General features: G+C 36.0%; 4 protein-coding genes across 16 annotated transcripts; 3 read left to right on the top strand and 1 right to left on the bottom strand.

Annotated features, from left to right (window-relative positions):
- The first annotated feature begins 1,850 nt into the window (after positions 1–1,850).
- On the top strand, positions 1,851–6,774 carry LOC147279259 (uncharacterized). 13 transcript variants are annotated; one of them, XM_086251058.1, is made up of 11 exons: positions 1,851–2,097; positions 2,241–2,279; positions 2,434–2,530; positions 4,019–4,153; positions 4,262–4,370; positions 4,510–4,662; positions 4,823–4,899; positions 5,003–5,120; positions 5,275–5,543; positions 5,648–5,743; positions 6,329–6,774. In XM_086251058.1, exons 6-9 carry the CDS (start codon positions 4,589–4,591, stop codon positions 5,390–5,392), a joined length of 387 nt encoding a protein of 128 aa, XP_086107184.1. In that variant the 5' UTR covers positions 1,851–2,097; positions 2,241–2,279; positions 2,434–2,530; positions 4,019–4,153; positions 4,262–4,370; positions 4,510–4,588; the 3' UTR covers positions 5,393–5,543; positions 5,648–5,743; positions 6,329–6,774. The 13 variants fall into 13 exon arrangements, 12 of the variants coding, with proteins under 12 accessions (XP_086107184.1, XP_086107186.1, XP_086107191.1 ...); XM_086251060.1 differs by having other exon boundaries at positions 2,392–2,530; XM_086251065.1 differs by having other exon boundaries at positions 1,851–2,279; positions 5,275–5,377; positions 5,474–5,543; positions 5,680–5,743.
- Positions 6,775–9,903: 3,129 nt separating this feature from the next.
- Positions 9,904–11,905, top strand: LOC147279258 (amino acid permease 3-like). Its single transcript, XM_086249685.1, has 6 exons — positions 9,904–10,036; positions 10,160–10,387; positions 10,499–10,592; positions 10,676–10,890; positions 11,030–11,169; positions 11,252–11,905. Exons 1-6 carry the CDS (start codon positions 9,904–9,906, stop codon positions 11,903–11,905), a joined length of 1,464 nt encoding a protein of 487 aa, XP_086105811.1.
- A 2,104-nt stretch (positions 11,906–14,009) lies between these two features.
- Positions 14,010–17,060, top strand: LOC147279257 (amino acid permease 3-like). The gene is made up of 7 exons (XM_086249918.1): positions 14,010–14,127; positions 14,939–15,065; positions 15,156–15,389; positions 15,496–15,589; positions 15,712–15,926; positions 16,057–16,196; positions 16,280–17,060. The coding sequence occupies exons 1-7, from the start codon at positions 14,122–14,124 to the stop codon at positions 16,931–16,933; spliced, it is 1,470 nt and encodes a 489-aa protein (XP_086106044.1). The 5' UTR covers positions 14,010–14,121; the 3' UTR covers positions 16,934–17,060.
- Positions 17,061–20,539: 3,479 nt separating this feature from the next.
- On the bottom strand, positions 20,540–25,872 carry LOC147279256 (Chaperone DnaJ-domain superfamily protein). The gene is made up of 9 exons (XM_086250607.1): positions 24,829–25,872; positions 24,133–24,380; positions 23,832–24,046; positions 23,650–23,752; positions 23,244–23,341; positions 22,660–22,725; positions 22,326–22,415; positions 21,177–21,353; positions 20,540–20,832 (listed from the first exon to the last, which is right to left on the bottom strand). Exons 1-9 carry the CDS (start codon positions 25,452–25,454, stop codon positions 20,794–20,796), a joined length of 1,662 nt encoding a protein of 553 aa, XP_086106733.1. The 5' UTR covers positions 25,455–25,872; the 3' UTR covers positions 20,540–20,793.
- Between the last annotated feature and the right edge of the window lie 278 nt (positions 25,873–26,150).

Raw genomic sequence — 26,150 nt, 5'->3', positions numbered from 1 at the left:
TTTATTTATAGCCATATATATATAAATGAACAAGGAATTTTTTTTGTAAATAAAAGTAAAAAATCGTAAAGGTTGAATTGGTTTTCAAACAATTAATCGAAGAGTCTTTACCAAGTTGCAGAGAGACTGGTAACTATTCCAAAGGCGATTTTAATTCACTCAGATTAAGTGTGTTGTGGTCTAAATGACAAGTATGTACTACTAGAAATGAACTAATTTATAGAGTTTTGTGGTTGAAAAACCAATGGTTCAGATTAAAACTTCGATACAAGATAGATATATAACTAGATTAACAAGACAATAGGTTAAATTTAAACTTGGATGCAAATCATGCAACGCAAGTTACATGCAACATTGGATATATAATATTATTCTTTTTCAAATGGAAAATATATAAATTTGTCACGACTCACATGCAAGCTTCGATACAAGTCAGCTATATACGTACAAGCACTACAACAAATTTGACTTTTCATGACATTTGATTAATGGCGTTTTAAAAATTAATGTCATGAAAAGGCAATATTATGGCGTTTTGTTTTGGAAAAGGCATGAAAAGGCACTATTCAATGTCATGAAAAGGCATTTTTGTTTTGTTTTGAATAATGACAATCAAACAAAAATGCCATTGAATAATGAAATAATGACGTTGATAATGCGCCATAAAAATTAGAAAATGAGATGGCGTTTTTTCAACGTCATGGATACTTTGACTAAACCATGACCATGTAGAAACGTCATAAAATTAATGGCAAAAGGAACACCGCCATAGATACCTAATTTTAAGACACTCTTTCAACGCCATGAAAGAGGCGTTCAGAGTTTTTGACAAGGATCAGAATGGCTTCATTTCCGCTGCTGAGTTGCGCCATATGATGACAAATCTGGGGGAGAAGCTCACTGATGAGGAAGTTGACGAGATGATTCGTGAGGCTGATGTTGATGGGGATGGCCAGATAAATTATGAGGAGTTCGTCAAAGTCATGATGGCTAAGTGATAAGTCTCTCAACAAACCCAACTCAACATGATTTTAAGAACCCACAAAAAAAAAAAAAAAGAGGTGGGCAACAGGTTTAACTAATATGTGGGATTCCTAGCTTCCTTCAATTTTTATGTTATGGTTTTAAAAGAAAGTAGTAGACTCTTCTTGTGGAAATGGTGTTTGGTATTTTGTCTCTAATGTCTTGTGACAATGTCTTGGCAGTTCAAATTTTTTTCTTTTTCTTCCTTTTTCTGTTCTGGTCTATTGTAAACCTTAACCTTTTGGGAGGAATCAGTGTTCTATGTTGAATTGGTGACTCATTCTATTTGTAGACTCACTCTTGTTCACAGTAGTTTTTTGAATCTTTTGTTTGAACAATACCATGCATTACAATGATTCTCTTTATCATATGATTTTTCACATTTTCTATGATTGTAAGCCTCAAGCACAGTCTGGTGATGGCCACCATTAAAGTCTGTAAGATGTATTCTGCATAGCCTCACTGATGATTTTTCCTTGTATTTTTAGGAATTTATGGGGGAAATATCCAAATTTCCTAGGTAATTATATATTAAAGGAATACAACTCCCTTGTATACACTACAAGAAAAACTTGAATAGACATCACTGTTTTAATATCAGTTTTTATATAAACTGATATTGTAAAATTTTAGATATCGGTTAATTTTTTAAATGATGTCTTAATTTATTAACATATCACTAATTTTTTTTTTTGATATCTTAATTTTGTACTTTTGATTAACTTAAAAAAAAAACTGATATGTAAAAGTCATATCTGATAACTATATTTCACCTAAAAAAACACGGGGTCCCAACTTAAAAATTTTAGCAGGTTTCCCAACTCCTCAGTCACGACACACATATTCCCTCAAACTCCTGGCCTTTTTTTCTTCTTTGGCTCGTACACTCTCCTTCTCTCTCATTCACTCGATCAATAACCCAGCTCAATCCTTCTCTCTCGTTCTCATTCTCAGTCGATCTTGGCGTCGCCACTGCCAAAAGTCCTTGCTGTTGGTGGCTCTCATTCTCCCTCCTCTCTTTCGCGTCGATGGCGTCCTTTGGTTACGGCGTCGATCAACTGGAGTGTGGAAATTGTAAGCTCAATCCCTCATCTCTTTTGCTTTTTCCCCTTCTCTGTACCTCCTCCTCGTGGGTTTCTTCTTTCTAAAAATAGGGTTTCAAATTAGGGATTTTTTGTGGTTTCTGTTGTTGTTCAAATGTGGGTTTTTTTTTTTAGTTCGTTTGTACTGGGCTCCAGAAAATTAATCAAGAACGGGTAATGCATCTCTCTCTCTCTCAGGCACATACTGACAATACGTATTATATTCATTCCTCTTCTGTCTCTTTCTCATCTTATTATTATTGAATTTATTGTACACTTCGTCAAGTGCGTTCTCTCTTCCTTTTCTCTGAAACTCATTTCCTCTTAGATCTGTGACGATCTACGAGGTTCATCCATGGCTTTAAAGCGGATCTTGAAGGAGCTCAAAGATCTCCAGAAGGACCCCCCAACCTCTTGCAGCGCAGGTACCATCTCCTTCTTCGATTTTCCATGTTCTTATTCCTCTTTTTTGTTGGTTTTAGCGTTTACTTTCCAATTTCAGCTTCCTAAGCTTCTTTTGAAGCTCGATCTATGAATTTTTATTTGTTTGCAGACATGGGTCGTTATAAAATTTTTATATTTTGTTATATATTATGTCTGCGTGTTAGCTTGAGCTTGTTTAGTTGTTTTTTTTATTTCTTTTTAATTTTGGGTTTTGTGGAGATTCTCATTTTTTGATTTGTAAGAAATGAAAGCATGTGTTCAAGTACGATTTACAATCCCATGAGCTGGTCAGCTGGTGTGTCTGTGTTATAAAGGCAATGAAAGTATCTGGGTATATTGAGACATTGGGTTGTGTGTTTAGTGATTTCATTTGTGAAGATGTACAGGCCTTGAATATGAAATATAGGGTCTTTGTTTATGGCTTTGGGTGTCTTGTAAGGTTGTTTTTTTATTTGTTCTTCTCATAATGCAATTTTCTTGAAAAAAAAATTGTTGAAAACTTGTGAAATTTTGGTTTTCTAATGTGCTAACAGAAATTTGACTTGAGCTTATGTGGACAGTTTTCTACTTGGTGTTTCATAATATGGTCATATACTAATTAATTTAGTTGCTAAGGAATAAGTATATAGGTTTGGGTTTGATTATGATTGTGCTATCTTCCATAGGTTATTTATTCTTTACTTTGGCTATTTATGTGAAACGAAAAAGTATTAGCATAAAGCTCCTTGTATCCATGCATACTTATAGAACTATATATATGTATATATATATATATCAAAAAAAGCATGCTTATAATTTTCATATAAAAAAAAATGCAATGATCGAACACATCTTTTGTTTGTTTTGGTAAACCAATGAACACATCTACTTTGGGACTTGTAATGAATTCATGAATTGATGACCCCACCAAACATTCTTTTCAGATTAATAACTAGATTATGATGTTCCAGTTAAATGAAGCTTAGGCATCCAACTGGGCCAACCTGCACATCTTTTTTTTTTGGCCAACTTGCACACTCGATTATTGATTTAGTCCTTGTTCTCTTTTATTGCTGTTTCTGATTGTTACTTGTTAGTGGTTGGGGTCTTGGCCTTGCTTTGTATTCTCTGTTGTATTTGGGCTTTGGGTCTGTTTGCCTGTGACTACTGGTGTTGTGGCCTTGGTGTTTTCTTTTTGTTCCATTGTTTTTCCTTCCTTAATTAATTGATTCTAAAAAAAAAGAACTACATGTGAGGCACGTGTCCCATTCCTGCATGCAAAGTAATTAATCTATAGTTGTAACTTCGAATACAATCCAGAAGACAGTATGTCAAATTTGCAAGGAAAAATATTTGCTAATTGAAGAAGCTGCAAGTCCCTGTTTTTCAACTACGGAGTGAGCAAGTACCATATATATAATATACTTCATACTAATTTAGTGTTGGGATTATATTGTGATGTGACCAGAAACTTTATGAAATATGGATAGGTGGGAGATGTAGCCGTCATTCAGCTGCTTCTGAAGACAAATATAGATTTAAATTAATGATGCTGATGCAGAAGGGAACTCTGCTCTTCATTGGAACCTTAAATTGTCAAGATCATCATATCCACAGCAGATGAAGTATCTCTATCTCTCTCTCTCACTCACACACACACACACACACACACACACACACACACGGACAGAGTTAATTACCTTAATAAATTTTGGTTGCCTTCTCATTCCCAGAATTTTATGGCTTCTACTTAAGCATGGTGCCCAAGTGAACCAAAGGAATAAATTAGGGTTAACTGCATTTCATATTGCTGCTGGTAATGGTAATTCAGAGGCACTTCAGGTACTGTGTATGTTTTCTCTTCAGCATACTTCTCCAATTTTCTTAATGCATCAACTTCCTCTTGGCCACCAAAAATAGATTAGAAGCTTTAAGTTTTCCTGGAATTTGTTAGTATTTACTACGTTGAGCCGATTGACAGGTCCTTCTACTGGAAGACCCAGATGGCATCCAATATAAGACGGAAATTAAAGAAACCCCACTGTTTTTTGCCGTGAAGAATGAGAGTATGGATTGTGCTGACTGCTGAGCTTCTTTTGAGCTGGGGAGCAAATAGTGAAATCTTCAATCTGCGGTAAGAATCAATTACTAAATCCTTCTCATCTAGTTCAATGATGTTAGTATCTTTTCAGTAGTTGTCTCTAGGAAGCTGGCCGTCAGAATTCAAACTTCAAATTCTAACATTTATTTGTACATGTCTGCTCATATGTCTGCAAAACTGTTAAAATTGCCAGTAGACAAAGACCTATAGACCTGGCAACCTCCCAAGATATGGGTTTCATATTGATGAACCCAACCAGTGTTAGACAAAGTAAGTTGAATTTGAAAAATGTGTATCTGAGGATAAGATCAAATTGTACCAATCAATGTGGCCCTGTACATTTTATTTCACATCCTTATATTTTGATGTGCAGTCAATCATGCTCTCCTCAATCAACATAAATATACTGCTTTTGCACAAGGTGATGAGGCCATTTCAAGCACCTGCGAATCTCTTCTAACCATGACAGATGAAGACACTGCTACTGAAAGGTGACCCCTGCTACGTACATCATGTGCTTTGTGTGTGTGTGAGCATCACTACAAGAAATATTCACTCAAGCATTCACTCAAGCACCAAGATGATTTGTAAATACTTCGACTGCATTCACTCAAGCGTTAATTTCTTGATATAATTTTCAAAAAGCATGCTTACAATCATTAATGAAGAAAAGGACATAGTCCACATCATGGACCCTCTTCCAAGACAAACCAATAACCCATGCAGGCTGGATGGATGTCGTGAACACGTAAGTGTCTATTAATATGTACCATCTTACATAATTTGGATTGTATATTAAATTGTGATATATAACTTAAATTGATATTTTGTCTAAATTAACTAGTGCTATTAGACAATTTAATGGGGTTACAGGAAGAAAAGGTCTGAAATCACCAACTTGGAAGCATCTCTATGTAAGTGTCTATGTATTACTTAAGTCTTTAAGTTTCTTATGTCTTACACATTGGACTAATTTAATTAAGTATAACTCTATGTAATTTCCTTTGCTTGTCTGTAGTGTCCTAAACAACCGAGTGGTGTTGAATGTGGATATTATGTCATGAGGTACATGAAGGAAATAGTTGAGGACACAACCCTTGCATATGAGTTGCAGGTTAGAATACTTACTCCTATTGGGGCAGTTGACTGGTATATTTTGCTATCCTTTGTACAATTCTAACTTGGGAAACTTGTAAAAGGGAATTATAGGAGAAAGGGATGGCCTAGCTAGGATACTAGTTTGTTGCTGGTTTTTAAGACTTTGTTTTCTGGCTTTGCATCTTTTTAATTTTTTCTATGTATGTGTGTTTGGGTTGGTGCTGTGTGCATTAAAGAGTGTGTTTGGGTTAATGGTCTGCATTTCTCTTCTATTTCCATTATTTTTTACTTGCATTATTGCTAAACTCTAGGCTGATACCGTGACTACTCATTTATACTTGCATGACCCATTTTTTGAATCATATATATGTGCAGCCATTTGAAAGCCCTTGCTGAATGCACGAAATGTAGGCTATTTGAAAGCCATCTGAATCATATATATGTGCAGCCATCTAAATTCAATACTTGATGCAATCTTATTAATGCTTTTGGCTTATATTTTCTTAATGCCCTTTGGGATCCTTGCTGAATGCACTTTTCAATATTTTGGGATCCTTGCTGCAATCTTATTAATTAATGCACTTTTTTTTCTTGTTTTCAGTGGAGTCACCTAAAGAACAAGATGAGCAATTACACACAAAAACAAATAGATGAAGTCCGGGTTGAATGGGGAGATTATGTTTCCATGAATTTTATTTAGACTAACATGCATGTTTTTGGTACCTTTTTGAGCATTTTGTTGTAGATATGAAGATATATACTAGCTAGTTCACATTCAAATCTTTTGTATAGGCAGAATTTAGGCCTAGCTGAATTGCACTGTCATGCCTTCATTATTTTTGTACATGTTGGTATGTGTTTAATTATGATATAGCTAGCTAGAGATAGATTTTGTGAAGGTTATGGAGATAGGATAGTGATTTTGGGGTATACATGATGAGGGCTATCCATATTTTTATATGGATTTGTAATCTTATTTTGTTAACTTCATTACTGAGTTTGGATGTTGGATTCATTTATATGAATGGAAGAATTTAAGTTGGATTACTTTAGAAGCTTAGTAATTGTTGCGTGGATGTATATTTACCAATTAATTTTTATCAATATCAGAAGCTTATTGCATATTAGATTATGTAAAAATGCAACGATAAGGAATGAAGTTTCAACATCATTTAAAAAACAAAAAATCGATATCTAAAGCATATTTTTATATCAGATTTTAAGTACCAAACCGATATGTTATACACCTTATATATCCGATTTTAAGTACAAAACTAATATGTTATACACCTTTTATATCAGATTTTAAGTACAAACCGATATATTATACACCTTTTATATCAGATTTTAAGTACCAAACCGATATGTGATACACCATTTATATCCAATTTTAATTACAAAACCGATATGCTATACTCATTTTATATCTGATTTTAAGTACCAAGACGATATTGAATACATTTTTTATATCGGTTTCAAAATTACTAATGATATCATAAGTATCTTACATATCGGAATGCAGTTTTTAAGATATCAGAAATGATTAATTCCGATAACGATAGTGGTATATCATATCAGATTATCAAAAAAATACGATATCTAATATAGTATAGACATCAGTGTATAACCGATATGTAATATGGGAGAATAGATATCAGCACTCAATATATCGGTTGGAAACCTAAATAGATATCGGTTGATCACTGATATATATTAAGGTTTTTCTTGTAGTGCACCATCACTGATTTCATCATCGGAGCGTGTTTGGCTGGTACCACACCGGTCCATCTCCTTTGATCTTGTTTCTTTTGCAGGAAGATCTCAATCAACATCCACTTCATCATCCAGCAAAGCATCTGATCAGCCAGATCAGCGTTTCTAAGTTGTTGCATCTACCTCACGAGAATTTGCATCAACACTTCCAACAAGTGATATTATAGTCGATAATTTATGTGGAGTAGGCACGATTTGCCTTTGAAGTGTAGTTTAGCTACAAATTGTTGTCCCATTCAATATAAATAGGTTGGTTTTGAGTAATTAGAACCTTGTACCCAAATTTGTTGAATGGCTAGGTTTGACGGAAAAAATCTTGTATACAATTTTTTACCACATTTAAATCACATACCAAACATATGACCAATTTTGAGAGAAGAATTATACATACAATGGTCGCATTCAAGATTTCTCAATTGGCAGGACCTTTACAAACAATGCCATCAAATTGTAGCCAAAATAACTCACTTAGAACACCTGTTAAAAGATTACGTGGTACGATATTATGACACGATTATTTTAGTGTCACTATTAGTCTATCATTTAAAAAGAAAATTTTGAGTGATATAATACTTGGTACTATGCTCTGTTTATGGGAATGAATTTATGGGGGAGCCATATTAATTATCTTAATCAATTTCAGTAAGGGGTATGTGAAAAGCCTTACACATGGGAATTTTGGATTATGAGGTGGCCTATTATAATAAGACAGGGAACTGGATCTCCTGCTTTGCTTTTCTCTGCAAGGTTGGTATTAGACTCAAATCTGAGCCTTTGAAGATAAAGTAGAGAGAGAAAGAGTAGAGAGAAGAGATTATCTTCAATAACTCATATTTTAGCTTAGTACCAGCCTTGCAGGGAAGCAAGGCAGAGAATCCAGGTTAGAGAATCCAGGTCGAAAAGGCAGATTATATTATGTTTACCATAAAAAAAAAAAAAAGACAGATCATATTATAAGTTTTGAATTCCTGAACTACCATATATACATATATGGCAGCCTGGCAGGTTCAATGAATTTATATTATCCAGTAGAGACAGTACTGTACAACAAAAAAGTAATACTTAAATGGAGTTTCTGTTGTGGGTTTAATCACATCACAAGAAGTATTATCCAAACACACAGAGGAGTAGAAAGAGAAAGAATAAGGGTGGAAATGAGGTAAGGGGTCTTGAGTTAATTGCTTTATGTTAATACTTTCAAGCCTTCAAATCAGTCACTAGTTGGCCTTAACAGTCAGAAAATGGTTATGCATGTTAGATATAATGTCATGACTCATTTGAGATTCAGAAATACCATGTCTATAATATAATATATATATATATATGTATTTGTATACATCATAGTCTGATAGATTATATTTGGTTGATGCTGTGTGGATATTGTGTTTATATTTCAGACGAGTTCGGTTTGAGATCTAGACTTAATAAGAGTTGTAAATTCATGAATATGTGATGACCTTTGCTTTTTGTCTTTTGGTCATTTGTATTTCAATGACTGTTGACTCTTGACGTAAAGTTCTTTAATTTTTCTTAGAAGATAGATTGTGTACGTGTATTATATATATATATATATATATATTTTTTTTTAACATATTGGGGTACATGTATTAATTTTCATCATGTTGTATGTGCATCGTGTATCAATTTTCAGCATATTATATATGCATCGCGTGTGCGTGTCATGTTTTTGTAAAAATTGAGTAAATCGAAACGGTGGCTTTTACTGATACTGGTCTTGGCCGTTCGGAAAAAAAGAAGAAGGAAATTACATATTAGACTATTAGTGTTGAAAAAGAGAAGAGTGAGAAGGTGCTCAGGTGGGGGAGGTAGTCAACGGTTGGAACTTTGGAGAGATTTAAGTCTCTTTGGGAGGATAGAGAAGTTCATTTACAGTCTTAAGAGTCATGTTCAATGAAGTATATTTGGGCACAGACACAAATATAACGTTGGTAATTGATAGACTCACGCTCCAATTTTTTTTTTTATCAGACGTGATATTAATTTTATTCTCACTCACATGACTTGTATCAAGTCACATATATATTGTGTATAAAACTATTTATACTATATTTACTATAATTAATGATGAAACTTATTTATGTTAATAAGTGAATAATACAATCAATAAATGTGGTACAAATAACCTTAATTAACAGTAAAGAATTTGGGTCTATACTCTTTGGGGTGTGTGTGTCAATCTCAAAGTCAGTTATAGCAGTGAGAGTTGAACAAAATCATAACTAGCCTTTGTTTGATCCATCAAAGAACAAGACCCATCTCTTTCACTTCCCTCTTTTTCATAGATTTTGCATACATACTGCACAAACTTTGAGATTACAAAGAGGTACAAAGTACTAAAGCATTGTTTGGTTAATTGTATCTCACACATGTTTTGGTCTCGTTATGACAAAGATGGGAGATAACAATGGTACAAGGAACCAGCTTCATCACAACCCAGTTTTTGATGCCTCAGTGGATGTACTACCACAAGGAGGCTCCAAGAGCTTCGACGACGATGGCCGTCTCAAACGAAATGGTAAATTCTACTTGTCTAACACAGCTTTTATGTTAGAGCATTGTTGGTTACACAATGCTAAGTAAAATGCATGTTTTGGCCTTGATCATGTGAAAATGCTGCTCATTCTTTGTGTTGGAGCAGGAACTGTTTGGACAGCCAGTGCTCACATAATTACTGCTGTGATTGGGTCTGGGGTTTTGTCATTGGCTTGGGCCATAGCTCAGCTTGGATGGATTGCTGGTCCTGCTGTGATGTTCATGTTCTCCTTCATTACTTTCTACACTTCAACTCTTCTCTCTGCCTGCTATCGTGACCCGGTCACTGGCAAGAGAAACTATACTTACGTGGATGCTGTTCGATCCAACCTTGGTAAATTTTGCTAATACTTTGATCCTTTTGACCCATATGAAAAATAGTTGAGTACCCTTTTGTCAAAAGTTGTAAGGCTCAACCTTTGTTCTGTTAATTTCAATTTCTCAGGTGGTTCTATGGTCAAACTTTGCGGAATTGTTCAGTACTTGAACCTTTTTGGAGTTGCCATTGGATACACTATAGCAGCATCTATAAGCATGGTGTAAGTCCGAGTGTGTTTAGTTACAACTCAATTAATTAAGAACTTGGCTAATGGGTTTTTGCTATGATTAATAAAATAAACAGGGCAATAAAAAGGGCTGACTGCATCCACAAGAGTGGTGGAAAAGGTTCATGCCGTATAAACAGCAATCCATATATGATTGCTTTTGGCATCTCCGAAGTTATATTATCTCAAATTCCAAACTTTGATAAGTTGTGGTGGCTCTCAATTGTTGCTGCAGTCATGTCCTTCACTTACTCATCAATTGGACTTGGCCTTGGAATTGTTCAAGTTGCAGGTACAAATATTAGCTACGTTTACTGCCAATGCTTTAGTGCCATGTTGATCAGCCTTTAAATCAGAACTTAGAATTTAGGATTAAAATGGTTGTAGTGAAGCTGACCCAAGCTTGTTTTTGTGCTTGGCATGATTACCAGAAAATGGAAAAATCAGGGGAAGTATGACTGGAATAACAATTGGCTCTGTGACTCAAGCCCAAAAGATGTGGAGGAGCTTCCAAGCACTTGGTAACATAGCTTTTGCCTACTCTTACTCCCAGATCCTCATTGAAATTCAGGTTTACATCTTCTTTAAAAGTCTCAATCTTTTTACCTTTAACTGTGATTCTTGTATCTCACTAATCACATTGTATGTAACAGGACACAATTAAATCCCCACCATCTGAAACCAAGACAATGAAGAAGGCCACTCAAGTTAGTTTAACAGTCACATCCATTTTCTACATTCTATGTGGCTGCATGGGCTATGCTGCTTTTGGGGATTTCGCCCCTGGAAACCTTCTTACAGACAAAGGCTTCTACAACCCATATTGGGTCATTGACATAGCCAATGCTGCCATAGTGATCCACCTTGTTGGTGCATACCAAGTCTTTTCCCAACCCATTTTCGCATTCATCGAGAAAACAGCAGAAAAATATTTCCCAGACAGCCAATTCATCACAAAAGACATCAAAATCCCAATCCCGGGTTTTGGTCACTACAACCTTAACCTCTTCAGATTGGTGTATAGGACAATTTTTGTGATTGTAACCACTCTGATCTCCATGGTCCTCCCATTCTTTAATGATGTGGTTGGGTTGCTTGGTGCTTTGGCATATTGGCCACTCACAGTTTACTTCCCTGTGGAGATGTTCATTGCTCAGCAGAAGATCCCAAAGTGGAGCACAAGATGGGTTTGCCTTCAAATTCTAAGTGTTACTGTCCTTTTAATATCCTTGTCTGCTGCTGCTGGCTCAATTACTGGGGTGGTCCATGATCTCAAGGTTTACAAGCCATTCAAGACCAGCTATTGATGCACTAAAATTTCACCTCTGGTGTTCCTTGCATTCCCTAAATAGCTAGGGAAAGAGAATTATTGCAAAAACTTATTGATCTCTTTTAATTTCCTGATACAATTCTGGGTCCAATTGAGTTCTGTTTCATCATGGCAATTATGGTTTGTATACCTTCATAAGCACCACTGAGAGTGCAAACTGTTAAACCTCCACTGACAGAAAGAAATCTGGCCCATCTTGGCCATCCATTGATTGTCATGGAGTGCATCAGATCTGATAGATAGTGATGAAACATGAGACCATGATTAGTTCATCCGATGGTGTCTCTGCTCAGCAGCTTGAGACCATTGGGGGATTTGTACTGTACTACTGTTACATTTCTATTCATGCACATCAGTGTCACATGCAGTTTGGCCCCCATGACCAATCAATATGGAAATGGGTGGGTGGGCCGTGAAGGCCCATGAATTAGTACTTGGAAAGATATTTTTAGGTCAACCAGAATGAGTCCAGACGCTCTAAATCCTAATATTTTCTGCATTGATGTGGGGCTTATATTCAAAACTATGTTGATTCAGACATCAATTTAATTATTTTTCCAATATAACCCTAAAACCATAAACTTACAACACCTAACCCTAAAACCCAAACGAGGTCCCTTTACACACAAGCACATGCTATTTTGACCAGAATACAAACATTCATCTGAATTTGAAGTGAATAGAATTCATTTGCAATTTCTATTTCGAAAACTAAAATGCTCAATGTTTTAATCTTGCACACTTTACTTCTGAATATGGATATATTTTTTTTTTTTAACATTTTTAAGTTTCTGGCATATCTCTGTTTTTTTTTGTTGTCAGATTCCCATTTTGGAAGTTGCACAACTACCCATTGAAAGGAATTTAGTTCTTACCTATAAATGTCCATACCCAATCTAAGCAGGCTTATAAAGCTGATCATCATGTGCTTTCTGGGTTGCCTCAAACCTTGCAATCCGCCTTTATATCCCAAATTGTTTTGAGACTTTTACATACAAGGGATTTCCTTTATCCGCTTTCAAAATACAATAATTTTAATCCAAACTGACTTGGGAAAGATTCCATGAATACTAGTTAATAAGCAGCATTGAATATCTATTTTTCTGTGTCATTTTGGTTGACCCAAAATCAGAAACAATTTGGAAACAGATTAAAATGTTAGGAGTGAGAAAAAAAGAAGAAGGAAAAGACTAGTTCAGTATGTATAGCATATAGAATTCTATGTTGCAAAACTCCAATACATAGCCAATAATCATGTTGTCTAGTGAATGACACACGGTCTTTTTGTCGGAGTAGGTCTTGAGTTCAAGTCTCATGAACAAAAAATGATTTGATCAAAAAAAAAAAAAAAGAAACTCCAATACATAAGCCAATATGAGGCTTTCACATGCACACTTTGACACTGTAGTCAGTCCAAAGTCTTAATCAAACATGCACATCAATATGCTAAAAAATAATCAAACTTCAAATTTGCAGCTCAATGAATTCTGTTGTAGGCTTGGTAAGACTGAAGAAATAAATAGTCTCTACTATCTATGTAACTTTATTGTATTTATTCATTTTTTTCCCCAGGAATGTTATATATGTAGCCTCGGCTTGGTCTGCTGCACAGGGATTTACTGTCTTAAAAACCAATATTATTCATATGATTCCATATCTTGATATGCTTGTTTTATTTTGTCTTGTATATTTTTGGTTTATAACAGCTGTCCAGTAAGATAATAAAATTCCACTGCTAAATTGAGTGAGTGTGGTTATAAGTTGGTTGGATCCAACACCACTACATGTCTAGATTATTTTAATATCACTATCACTTAAAAGAAACGTTTGACTGATCATATAATCGATAATATATGCTCTGAATGGGTTATATACTCTTCTCTGAGTCTCTGTTTGTGGGAATGAATTATGGGAGGGAACCATATTCATTATTCTCTCTAGCTTTCAGTAAGGGATGGATGATAAACCTCACACGTGGGAGTTTTTTTTTATTCTGATTTCTAAGGTGGTCTTTTAAAGAGATAGATTAAATTATTGGTTTTTAGTAGCTCTCAATTCTACTATATAAGGAAGGTGGGTTGATCAAAGAGAGGCACAACAAAACGAACTAATACCCATCTCTATACTTCTTGTATAGAGTTTCTGCTGTGGGTCTAATTGTATTAAGGCTTAGAAACAGAAACAAGGGTGGCAATGACGGTAAGGGTCTTAAGAAGCTTTTGTTTTTCAATTTCAGCTACTTTTGCTTACATATTCATATATCTATATATTATGTTATAGTAGTTTTCATGATTAACATGTGGTTGATGCAAAGCCATATAAACAAAAGGGATGTGACTTTGCTACAAGCTAACTATATCAGCAAATAGAGTAACTCAAAACAGTGGCTCTTACTGATCTGGGTCTTGGCAATTTGTTAGAAAAGGGAAATTACTTTTTAGTTTTGAAAAGAAGAGTAGGGAGAAAGTGCTCTGGTGGGACACTATCAAAGGTTGGCAGAGATTGTAAAAATCTTTGGGAATCAAGTTGGCTGAGGATTTGGTTTTGTGTTGCACACAAACAAATATTGCATTGCTGGTTGGCGTACCAGTCTTCTTGGTTCTCTTTTAAACCACGTGGGTGTGTGTACCTTTCTGCCTCAGAAGGGCTATATATACCCCACTCCCATTCCCATTTCTATATCAAATTAAGTTCACTGATCAAGGATACAGAGCCTCTCTGTCTCTCTCTCACTCTTTTGAAGCACACTGCACACCTATCTTACTAGAAGTAGCAAATTATTTATTGGGTTTCTGTGACTCTTCTTAGGGTGTGCTAGTGTGACAGTCCCAGTTTCATTTATAGTAGTGAGAGTTAAACAAGCTCATAACTAGGCTTAGATCCATTAAAGAGAAAAGTCCGTCTCTTTCTCCCCTATTTTTCATACACTTTTGCATACATATTGAACAAACTTTGAGATTACAAAGTACACAACTTAAAAGGCTTGTGTTTTGGTCTTTTTGTGACAAAGATGGGTGATAACACTGCCACAAAGAACCAGATGCTCCCCCATCACCAAGTTTTTGATGTCTCAGTGGATGTGTTTCCACAAGGAGGCTCCAAGTGCTTTGATGACGATGGCCGTCTCAAACGAACTGGTAAATTTCATTTCTCCAACACAGTATATAAGTTAAAGCATTATTCATGTGAAATTGGGACTCATCTTGGTGTTGTTTATGGACGGCCAGGAAATGTTTGGACTGCAAGTGCTCACATAATTACTGCTGTGATCGGGTCTGGGGTTCTGTCTTTGGCTTGGGCCACAGCTCAGCTTGGATGGGTTGCTGGCCCTTCTGTGATGCTCATGTTCTCATTTGTGACGTACTACACTTCAACTCTTCTCTCTGCTTGCTATCGTTCCAAAGATCCTGTCACTGGAAAGAGAAACTATACTTACATGGATGCTGTGAGATCCAACCTTGGTAAATTTTGCTAATATTTTGATCTTTTAGGCCTCTTCTGAAAAGGGTTGTCTTTTTCAGAAGTTCTAAAGCTCAACCTTTGTTCTATTCATTTCTTGTTTCTCAGGTGGAGCTAAGGTCAAAATTTGTGGCTATGTTCAGTACATGAACCTTTTTGGAGTTTCCATTGGCTATACTATTGCATCATCTATAAGCATGATGTAAGTCTTGAGTGTTTAAAAATTAAACTCAATTAAGAAGTTGGTGATGTTAATTTAGTGATGTGTACTCAAAATATTATTTGGGCTAATGGGTTGTTGCTATTGATTTGATTTATAAACAGGGCCATAAAGAGGTCTAACTGCTTCCACAAGAGTGGTGGAAAAGATCCATGCCACATAAACAGCAACCCCTATATGATTGCTTTCGGCATCACACAAATTCTATTCTCTCAAATTCCAGACTTTGATCAGTTGTGGTGGCTCTCCATTGTTGCTGCAGTCATGTCCTTCACTTACTCATCAATTGGACTTGGCCTTGGAATTGCTCAAGTTGCAGGTACAAATATTAGCTACCTTTACTGCTATAGTGCCATGTTGATGCTTTTAAATCTGGACTTGGTTTTTAAGGATTAAATGGGTTCTTGTAAAGCTGACTCAAGCTTGTTTTTCTGCTTGGTAATTTCCAGAAAATGGAAAAATCATGGGAAGTATGACTGGAATAAGCATTGGCACTGTGACTCAAACCCAAAAGATGTGGAGGAGCTTCCAAGCACTTGGAAACATAGCTTTTGCCTACTCTTACTCTCTCATCCTCATTGAAATTCAGGTTGATATCTTTGTTCAAAAGCCAGAATATTATTACCTTTCACAGTGAGTTATATATTTGGCTAACCATATAGTACATAACAGGACACTGTTAAATCCCCACCATCTGAAGCCAAGACAATGAAGAAGGCTACTCAAATTAGTGTGGCAGTCACAACCCTCTTCTACATGCTCTGTGGCTGCATGGGCTATGCTGCTTTTGGAGATTTATCCCCTGGAAACCTGCTCACTGGTTTTGGGTTCTATAACCCATATTGGCTCTTGGACATAGCCAATGCCGCCATAGTAGTCCACCTTGTTGGTGCATACCAAGTCTATTGCCAACCCTTTTTCGCCTTTGTTGAGAAAGCAGCAGCAAGAAAATTCCCAGATAGTGATTTCATCACAAAAGACATCAAAGTCCCAATCCCGGTTTTCGGTTCCTACAACCTTAACCTCTTCAGATTGGTCTGGAGGACAGCTTTTGTGATTGTAACCACTGTGATCTCCATGATCCTCCCATTCTTTAATGATGTGGTTGGACTACTTGGTGCCTTTGGATTTTGGCCACTCACAGTTTACTTCCCTGTGGAGATGTACATTGTGCAAAAGAAGATACCAAAGTGGAGCACAAGATGGCTTTGCCTCCAAATCCTTAGTGTTGCTTGCCTTATAATAACCATAGCTGCTGCTGCTGGCTCAATTGCTGGGGTGGTTTCTGATCTCAAAACATACAAGCCATTCAAGACCAGCTATTGATTTAGCAGAATTAACCAGTCTCATCATTACTTAGCATTTCCTAATCAAGGAAGAGAATTGGTCATTAGGGTCAGTTCTTGTTCACCATCCTGTTCATAACAAGTTTTAATTTGTGATGTTTAGTTTCTCTGTGTTGGTTTTTACTGTCTTCAATGGAAGAAAGGCTGGGATATGTATGTATTTATCTGAAATCAAATCCAGAGTATTTCCAATGCAAAATAGAAGAATCCTAGAAAAAGCTTGTTAATTAGTCTTAAATTCTTGATGCAATTCTCTAGGTCCAACCATTTCCTCAATCATATTGCTCCCCCACTGGCATTCCATAAATGGAAAATATGGTACCTTTCATAAGCACCATTGAGAATGCAAACTCTTGAACCCCCACTGCCAAAATCTGGACCATCCAATGCTTGTTTTGACCTTTCTGGGAAGATCTAAGGTATGGGTTTGTGTTACAACTACTAACAGGACTGAGTGCTAGAGACTAAAGTCTAAAGACTCAGCTTTAACATCAACATCTATGCATGGACATGACCAATTAATTAAGATGGGATGGAGTGGTGAAGACTCATGAATGTTTTGCCCTTCAGTCTCTTATGTTCTTCATCATTTACCTTACCAAGTGATCTCCAATAAACACTAGCCAAGTCACTGAGAAAGACAATGCTAGCACATGGCTTGAGTTGCTAAACCCATCAAATAAACAATGATTCTTATATGACAAGCAAATTTTTCATCCCCATCAATATAGGTTAGAATTTCCAGAAAATGTTCCAACAATTAAGGACATCCTTTTGCATATATCATAATTAAGAATTGAACTCAGAAATCAGAATCCCACATGTGTTCCATATTTTATCCTAACCAGACCATGCTGCAACAACTTTAAAGTACTTAAACTGAAGTGTTACCTTTAAAATACATTGAAGCACAAGCTAATGCAATTTGCTATTTAAGTTTGATCAAGTGTTTCCTTTAAAATTGATACTGCACGTTTCCTATGCACAGCAAAAGGACGATTAATTTAATGAATAGTTTCTCAAGTGTGATATGTATGTGTGATTCTCCTAGAAAATCAAAAGGGTAGGGAAAGGTGGGACTTATATAATGGTTTTCCTCATAAAGAACTTGACCCTTGGAGGTTAGGAAACATAGTTGTAGTTACCGGGGATAGTGCATGAGCTAGTGCTGTCCATTCATCTACATGCCAATGCCTCAACTTAACTCTTTGACCCTTTATATGTATATGTTTGGAAATTTTATTTTCCCTAAACCAAAAATTAAAAAGGAGACATGCATTTATGTTGTTAGAGTGTACATGACGTGAAGAATACAAATCAAAATTGTTAATTATGAAGAATTTCTTCATATATATATATATATATATGATCTAATTCGATAATATAATGTATCAGATATGAAAAAATTATTAGTAAATATTTATGTGAAGTTAAAGACTTGTAGAATGGCGGTAGTGGGAGAGCGGCTGCTCTGGCCGCTGCCCGAAGATTGTGGAGGAAAAGCGGTAGGTCTTCTGTCCCTGTCATGGGATGCTGCTACATACTTGTATTTATTCTTAATTTTTTTTTTCTTTTTGTAATCTAAGCACTTTAGCGAGTTAATGCCTTAATGGTGCCTTTGCTGGTAGGTAAAGGTTAAAAAAAAAAAAGTGTACCTTCGTTTTCTAAACAATGATTTCCAAGATTCAGGAGAATGTCGAATCAGTTTACTGTACTTGAAGTCCATATGGATGAGTTTATGATTCAGTGCAATTAGACACAAATTGTGATAATATAGATTATAGAATTAGCCCCCAATATTGACTTGACTTTCTAGTTAAAAGTATATAAACTTGAGATTTGGATATTTTAGCTAATGCAGATTCAATTCAAGTATTGTATGAAACTTTCTTGGAATGATCAAATGATAATCATTGCAAAACCAAATTACCAACCCCACAAACTTGTGCACCACATGTGACCTTGGGAGTGTGAGATGCATTACAGCATTAGCAGCATAAAAATATAATTTCGACTCATTTTGTGGGGTTTAATTCTCTTCACTGCTCTAGTGATATTGAAGTTTTATAAGCTGATATTGTAAGGACTAACCTGTATTAGTATGCATTTTCTGCAAAAAAAAAAAAAAAAAGCTGCTATAAACAAATTATTTTATAAATTGAATATTTATTTGTACTGCCTTTTTCTTTTGTTAATTGTTACAAGGGGGCTCAACGGCCCAAACCCACAAAACGAACTAGCTTAACAAATTATAGGCCCAGAAAATTAAATAAAATCTTTCAGCAGCAAAGCTCAACTCGATGAATAAATCTGACAAACTCAAACGAAATATGATGACCAAACAGTTATTGGGTAGCTCAATTGAAAGTACTGTAGAAATTCAATTTCCTCTTTCCAAAAAAAAAAAAGGAATAAATAACTAGTGAGATTTTTTCAAGAGCTTGGCTCCAATTTGCAAAGCAAGAAAGGGTTCAGTAGCCGCATACTTAACGATATTGTCAGTTCTCCATTCAATCCTATTAGGATTTACTAAGTCCACCTTTGCCAACTGCGACAAACTGCACCTACTCATCTCATCTTTAGTTACAATATCTTTCTCAGCAGCTGCCAATTCTCGCAGCTCTACTTGCCTTCCGCCGTGAAACTTCTCCATCTTCTCGGCCATTCTTCGATTCCAACCCCTACAAAAGTGTTGTGACAATTCGCGAAAAAGTCCTTGACAACTATAAGGACAATAAAACTACCATACATAACGAGCCCCACAACACAATGTGAAAATCTCTACAAGGTTAGAGCCTAGAGGTGACTATTATCCTGCAAATATAACATAATTAACTGAAATGAATATAAGCATTACAAGGTTCTATTAAAACTGTAAAATGTACAAAGGTGAGTCTTTGTCTTTTTTGGGGGGTGAAAAATCCCCATCATTGGCAGTGTAGTTTACCGCACGATCACCACAAATCCCGACAACAATGTTCTGCCTGCCTTTCTCGCCGTAAAATTGATCACTCTCTTGAATCCAATTCTTCACAGTACTACAGTCAAAACAGTTAACCAAGGTAGTGGTTAAGGTGAATTTGTTAATTACATAAAAGGCTGGGGTCGTCATCGTCATCCTTTTCGATGATGTTGATCACCATGGCCAGCCTAGATTAGATGCCTGCGGCTAGGGTTTATGATCGGGTTGTAAGGCTCTTATAGTTAAGTCTTAGCCTTGTATGTCCTTGTATATATAGGCCCTCAATCCTTGCTTGCTTGCTACGCACGGTATAGTAACTATAGGAGTAGGAAGACTCGTCTTTTTAGGAGCGGACTTAAATTGGACCGAATGGACATTCCTTGTCTTTCGTGTTTTTGATGGTGAGGGGAATTAGTTTCAAGTCCGATCACTTAGGTCCTGTTTGTTTGACCCGAATACTAAAAAGGAATTGAAATAGTACTCTCTTTTCTGAACAAGATCGTAGTTGTATAACCCTTCAATTGGTCAAATTCAGAACCATTTCAAATAATAACAACGAACAACCCCCAAAGTGGGCGGGGCATGAAGAACTGGAGCAGTCCTGAGTGTATCTCAGTGGGAGTATGCATGTGATTTCCACTGTAATTAATTCAAAATATAATTCAGTTACAGCATTCATTTACAAAACCATAAACAAAAGTATATATATCCTTACGTACCGACCATTTTATCGATACAAACGAAAGTCTTGTAAATAGACAACAACACCCAAATTCAGAATTCAGACCAGACCATCGCGTTTTTCAGCTGCAGACCCAATTGTGAATGCCACGCTCAAAGGGAAGCTCTAAAGAATAATGAATCACACGTCCAAAATACTAAGAAAGTTCCTCCTTGTTGAACTTGTTCCAAGTTTCCTGTTCCAGAATAAAACCACATAATTAAAAGAAGAAAAACAAGCACAGCTAGCTACTTCAACAATAGAAGTCACTTTAGAATAAAAGAAAAAATGATTTAAATTTGTTTCCAATACAAGGAAAAATGAGAGTGATCATGCAACACAAAAATTATGGTATGAACAAAAGTTTTAATATTAACATAGACATGAACAATTTTATCAGAAATATTCTAGAATGAGCTCCCATCATGGTACCTCTATGGTGGGTTTATCAGAAATATCAAGGTACCATGATGGGTACCTTGAGGTCTTAAAATAAAATACGTTGTTTCTATTAAATATTTGATACATTGACAAAGGTACCTTGAGGATATCAAAAACCTTCTCCGCAATATATTTTTGTTCCAGAGTAGCTCCTTTCTGTTGAACTTTATCAGGATGGAAACACAATGCGGCCTTTCTAAAAACCTTTTTAACCGAGGAAGAAGTAATCAAATCTGTCAGGGAAACTGGCTCCCATCCACATTCAGGCCAAAGCACCTGTTCACCATTCCAAAAACAAAGAAAATCAGTTGGTATCGAAAAGCCAAAAGAGTTTATGTTTGGCGTCGCGAAGAAAAAAAAAAACTATTTCTTTTTTGGTAAAGCAAATCATTTAACATATTGCAGCAAAGAATGAAGTTAAGGAAACATGCTTTTCATCACAAACATCAGAAAATCCTATTAAGCTTGATCTGACAATCCTAACATACACTTCTTCATCTCCAAAACATTTCTGAAGACTATAGAATACTGAGAGAGTGGTTCACCAATTCAATTGCCCTCTCAAAATAGAAAGTTTCTATTACAGAGGTTCTCGCATGGGCACATGGCATAAGCCTCTACCTGACTACCTAAGAATGTATAGCGCACAAAATAGTGTTGCACATCTCTAAGGTATCATTTAACAAGCATAACTCAATAACATTAGCCTTTATGAAAAAGAATGTTCTCCTATGAAGCGTAGGCCAATATGATGCTCAGGCATACACACTTTGAATCCAAAGTCATACTGAAACATGTTGTAGCTCAATGAGACCTATTGCACACTTGGTAAGACTAATCATTGTTCAGGGAGAACAGAGTAGCCTCTATTAGATATGCACTATTTTTTCCCAGTGTTTCTTATATATTGATCAGCTTGGTCTTCTGCACAGGGATTCGAATTGATTTCTTACTTGAAGTCTAACGAATTTACTTTTTTCTTTTAAAACTAAGATTACTTATATAATTCCATAACTTGATATCTTGACTTTTTTTTCTATAACTTAAATTGTATAACAGCTGTCCAGTAAGATGTTTTTTCTTCTTCAGAATACCCAGCAAGTTATTTTGGCCAATCAAGTATCCAGTAAGATGTTAAAAAGCAAGGAAAATGAAAAGATAAAGGTGAGCTGATCATTTCTAGTGAACTAAAGCACTACAGTTATAATGCAAACTATCAAACGCATACTACTAAGTAAAATAACATACACATTGCAGTGTTGATAATAGTGCACGCATATTGCCTTCTTTCCCCCCAGACCAGCCCTTTATTTTGTTATCCCAAGTCTCGGCAATTCTCTGCAAAGTAAATTGAAAAATACAATTAAGTTAATAAATATAAGCTACAATGTAAAGAAATTAAATTAAATTACAAAATTATATACAAACACAAAATATAAGCTACCCCTGGCCCCTGACACTAAAATATATAATTTCAAAACATTTTAAAATTGAACATTAAAATTCGACCAGTTTATAAAGAATCATTATACAATAATCCTGAAAAATACATCAAAATACCAATGGATTAGATGCTACTTACGCGCCTTTCTTCTTGCTCCTGCTGAGCCTGAAGATCACGTTTGTTCATATCAGCCACTGCTTGTAACTGGATAAAGACAATCAAATTTGTCAAATTGTGCTAGATAGATATAAGTAGAAAATTCAACAATAAATAGGGTCACAAGCAGTCCATCAGACACACTTGCTATGTACTAGAACCAAAAGGTGATGTAGCTGAACCTCAAAAGACTAAAGAGCAATTAATTCAACTTCTTGTCAACTAGCTATGGCTGTGTATTTGTTTAAGACATTATGCTCAAATTTTAAAGGTAACTTATCACAGTTCAGGTAATAGAATGGTCAAAAGTGTCAACATTGGACTGCTTGTTGCAGGAAAACAGAAAATAAAAAGAAGACATAAATCCTAGAATTTAATGATGACTCTAAATTTTAAGGTATAACCACTGCATTATGGTGTCCTTTTTTATTTTAAACCCATCTGCTCCAACTTTTTCTAATTCTCTTTATATAAATAGACTTTCCTTTGACACTCATCAAAACAAAAACAGAGACAGAATAAAGCATTAAAAACCAGCAAAATAAAAAAGTGGGAGAAACACAGACCGCGCGATCCTGTGCTCTCTGGTGACGTCCCTGTCTGGCTTTTCGTCTTTCTTCACTTTCGCCTTCAACTTCCTCAAATTCTTCAAATACAGCGGAAGCTGATGCAAACAAAAACTTCCAGTCAGTAAGTCCGCATAAAAATACTTGTTTTCCATACACTTTTCAATTATACGAAACAATACACATAGTTTAAAAATAAACTTATTATGCATGTATCCATATAATATAAATGAAAAAAAAAAAAAAAAAATTCATCAAGCCCAAAAAGATTTTTTATTATTATCCCACTCTCTTACTTTTTGCAGTTGTTTCAATTTATTACATGGTTCTTGAAAATACATCATTTTAACCCAAAATAACATATGCAATTGCTACAAATGAAAGTAGACTTTTAACAATTAATTACCTCCAAACACTGAAGAAAAGTCATCAAAAATGCTAGTCGCAGAAGATGTCCTCGAGGGCCTAGGCCCTTCTCTGTTGCTTGTCTGTGCCTCAAACACTGGGTCCTGGAAATTGCATAGTAAGAACCTAACATAATCCACTTGTGTTGAAGAATAGCATATTGACTAAACTTATGTTTCTCACCAAATTTCTAACCCTTGACCTTGGTGCACTGTTTGATCGAAAACCCATGTTGAAAAAGTCTAGATCATCTTCACTAGATCCACTACGTCTGGTGGCTGAGGTCTCTACCCTTTCTTCACGAGAACGAAAATTTGTGTGTCCAGTGGCATTATTTTGCACCCTACCCCAGGCAAAGTCTTCAAGTTCGTCTATAGAAGACACACCAGAGCTCCTTTCTGCAATCAGTTGAGCGAGTGATAAGGGGAAAAGTAAAATTTATTGACCTTTCTTTTTTAACTTGAAGAAGCAGAAGAACCTTTACCTCCATTTAAAACTTGTTCTGGCTTTGGAGGGACTTTTGATGTTGTGGAATTATTTGATTTTGCACCTCCTGAATTACTGGCCTTACTGATTTGTTCCAGTTCTGATAGAAAATCTGAGGAACTATATGCTGCTGTTGAAGTTGAAGTTGAAACTGATTCTAACACCACAAAGGGATCCTCTGAACTGAAGTTTGATTGAGTTGAACGAAAACCCGATTGCTGAGGTGGATTTTCCGGTGCGTATGTTCTGAACAAAAAGGTATTAAAATGAGAACATGTGTGTCACTCACCCATGTAGCAAACAATATATTAGTAACTGTGTCATGAGTGTCATGACATCCACAAGCAAAACTATTCATAGAAGATGCAGACTCTGAACAAGTAAGTCAATATAATCATGTCTGAGAGCAAAACAAAATATCTACATGCATTGAGACAAGTAACATTTCCATTGTTATTCCAAAAGGGGTTTAAGAATAATTACAGAACAATACATGGAGTAGGCTAAAACAGTTGAGACTAAAATGGTGCATTTTAGATGGAATGTTGGAGAAGAAACAAAAACACCATGACTAATGATTAAACTATCCATTAAAAGATGATTAACTACCATCTACCACAGGAATTGGCATTAAACTAACATAAGAATACAAAACTAATTACCCAAATCATTTATTTGCAAAAGGCAAACATACCCATTATTTGAAGGAGTGCTCCCACCAAACCCAGGTATCAAATCATCAAAATCAGCTACATTCTTCCCCACCTTTCCAGACCTATTGTTATTACTACCATTAGAGTTCAAACTCTGCAATTTCTCTCTTACTCCGCCGAGATCACCAAGAAGGTCATTAGTGGGAGCTCTCTGCGCACTCTGCTTCGGAGCCGAAGAAGCAAATGACCCAAAAATATCGCCGGGCATTCCACCAAGCATATCATAGTCATCATTGTTATAGCCACTAAACGACGTCGGTTTCGCATTCAAACCCGAAAACATCGAATCAAAATTGAAAGAAGAAGAACCTTGCGGTTGTTGCTCCGTGGGCTTAACGGGTCTGCTGCTAAAGATGTCGTCGTAATCGTCCAAGCCTCCAGAGCTGTACGTTTTGTTGTTAGAGCTCGATTGGAAGGGCCCATTAAGGTCGTCGTGAAAAGACGCGTAATCGGAATTGGAATTGGCGGACGATCTGGAAGAAGAGAACGACGACGCTTTGAGGTTTAAACCAGAATCGTTTGCGGGTCGTTTCGATGCGGCCATTGGCGCCGATTTTCCTTGGGGTTTTAACCCGAACCTCTCGGTCAAGACACCAAACTCGTCCATATCGGAATTCGAAAGAAATGGGATTCCAATTGAGCAACAAAAAAATATGAATATCGGGAAAATATGAACAGGGGATGTTGAAGAAATGGGAATTGTAAAATATGGGTCTATCTAATTGATCTAGGATCTATTGAATGTGTAATTGGGGAAGAACAGGGGATCTGAAAAATGGGGGCAAGTTGGGAAATGAAACTTGAGCAGAGAAAGAGAGATGGTGGGAGATTTGGGTTTGGGATGGTGAGGACGAATTGGCGGGCATTGGGTGATTGGAAAGAGAGACGGGCTTGGATTTTTTCCGGGAATTTGGATGAAGATCCCGGCTTTTGCTTTTTCTCTGTGTCTCTGTTTTTCTCTCCTCTGTATTTCTCTCTCTCTCTCTCTCTCTCTCTCTCTGTGACTCTCTCTCTCTGAGTGGAGACGACGACGTATGCCACGCAGCTTTGCAAATGCTAAATTTGGAGTTGAATTATTTAACTTATATGATATGCTGTTCTCTCCTGTCGGTGAGTGTGAGTCATGACTCTCCTTCTGCGGCAAAATGCACAATATGTACCTACTACCTCAAAAAATCAATTAAGGTAAAATAAAAATTATATAAATTTAAATTTATCCACTGTACTTTAAAATTTTTTAGCCAAATTACATTGGTATATATTGACCTAATTATTAAATATATAGATACTTAATTTCGAGCAA

This window comes from Dryas octopetala, chromosome 7 (assembly GCF_963921425.1).
Source record: "Dryas octopetala chromosome 7, drDryOcto1.1, whole genome shotgun sequence".
Lineage (NCBI taxonomy): Eukaryota > Viridiplantae > Streptophyta > Magnoliopsida > Rosales > Rosaceae > Dryas > Dryas octopetala.
Note: the sequence above shows the minus strand (reverse complement) of the source record. Positions and strands in the feature narration are given on the sequence as shown.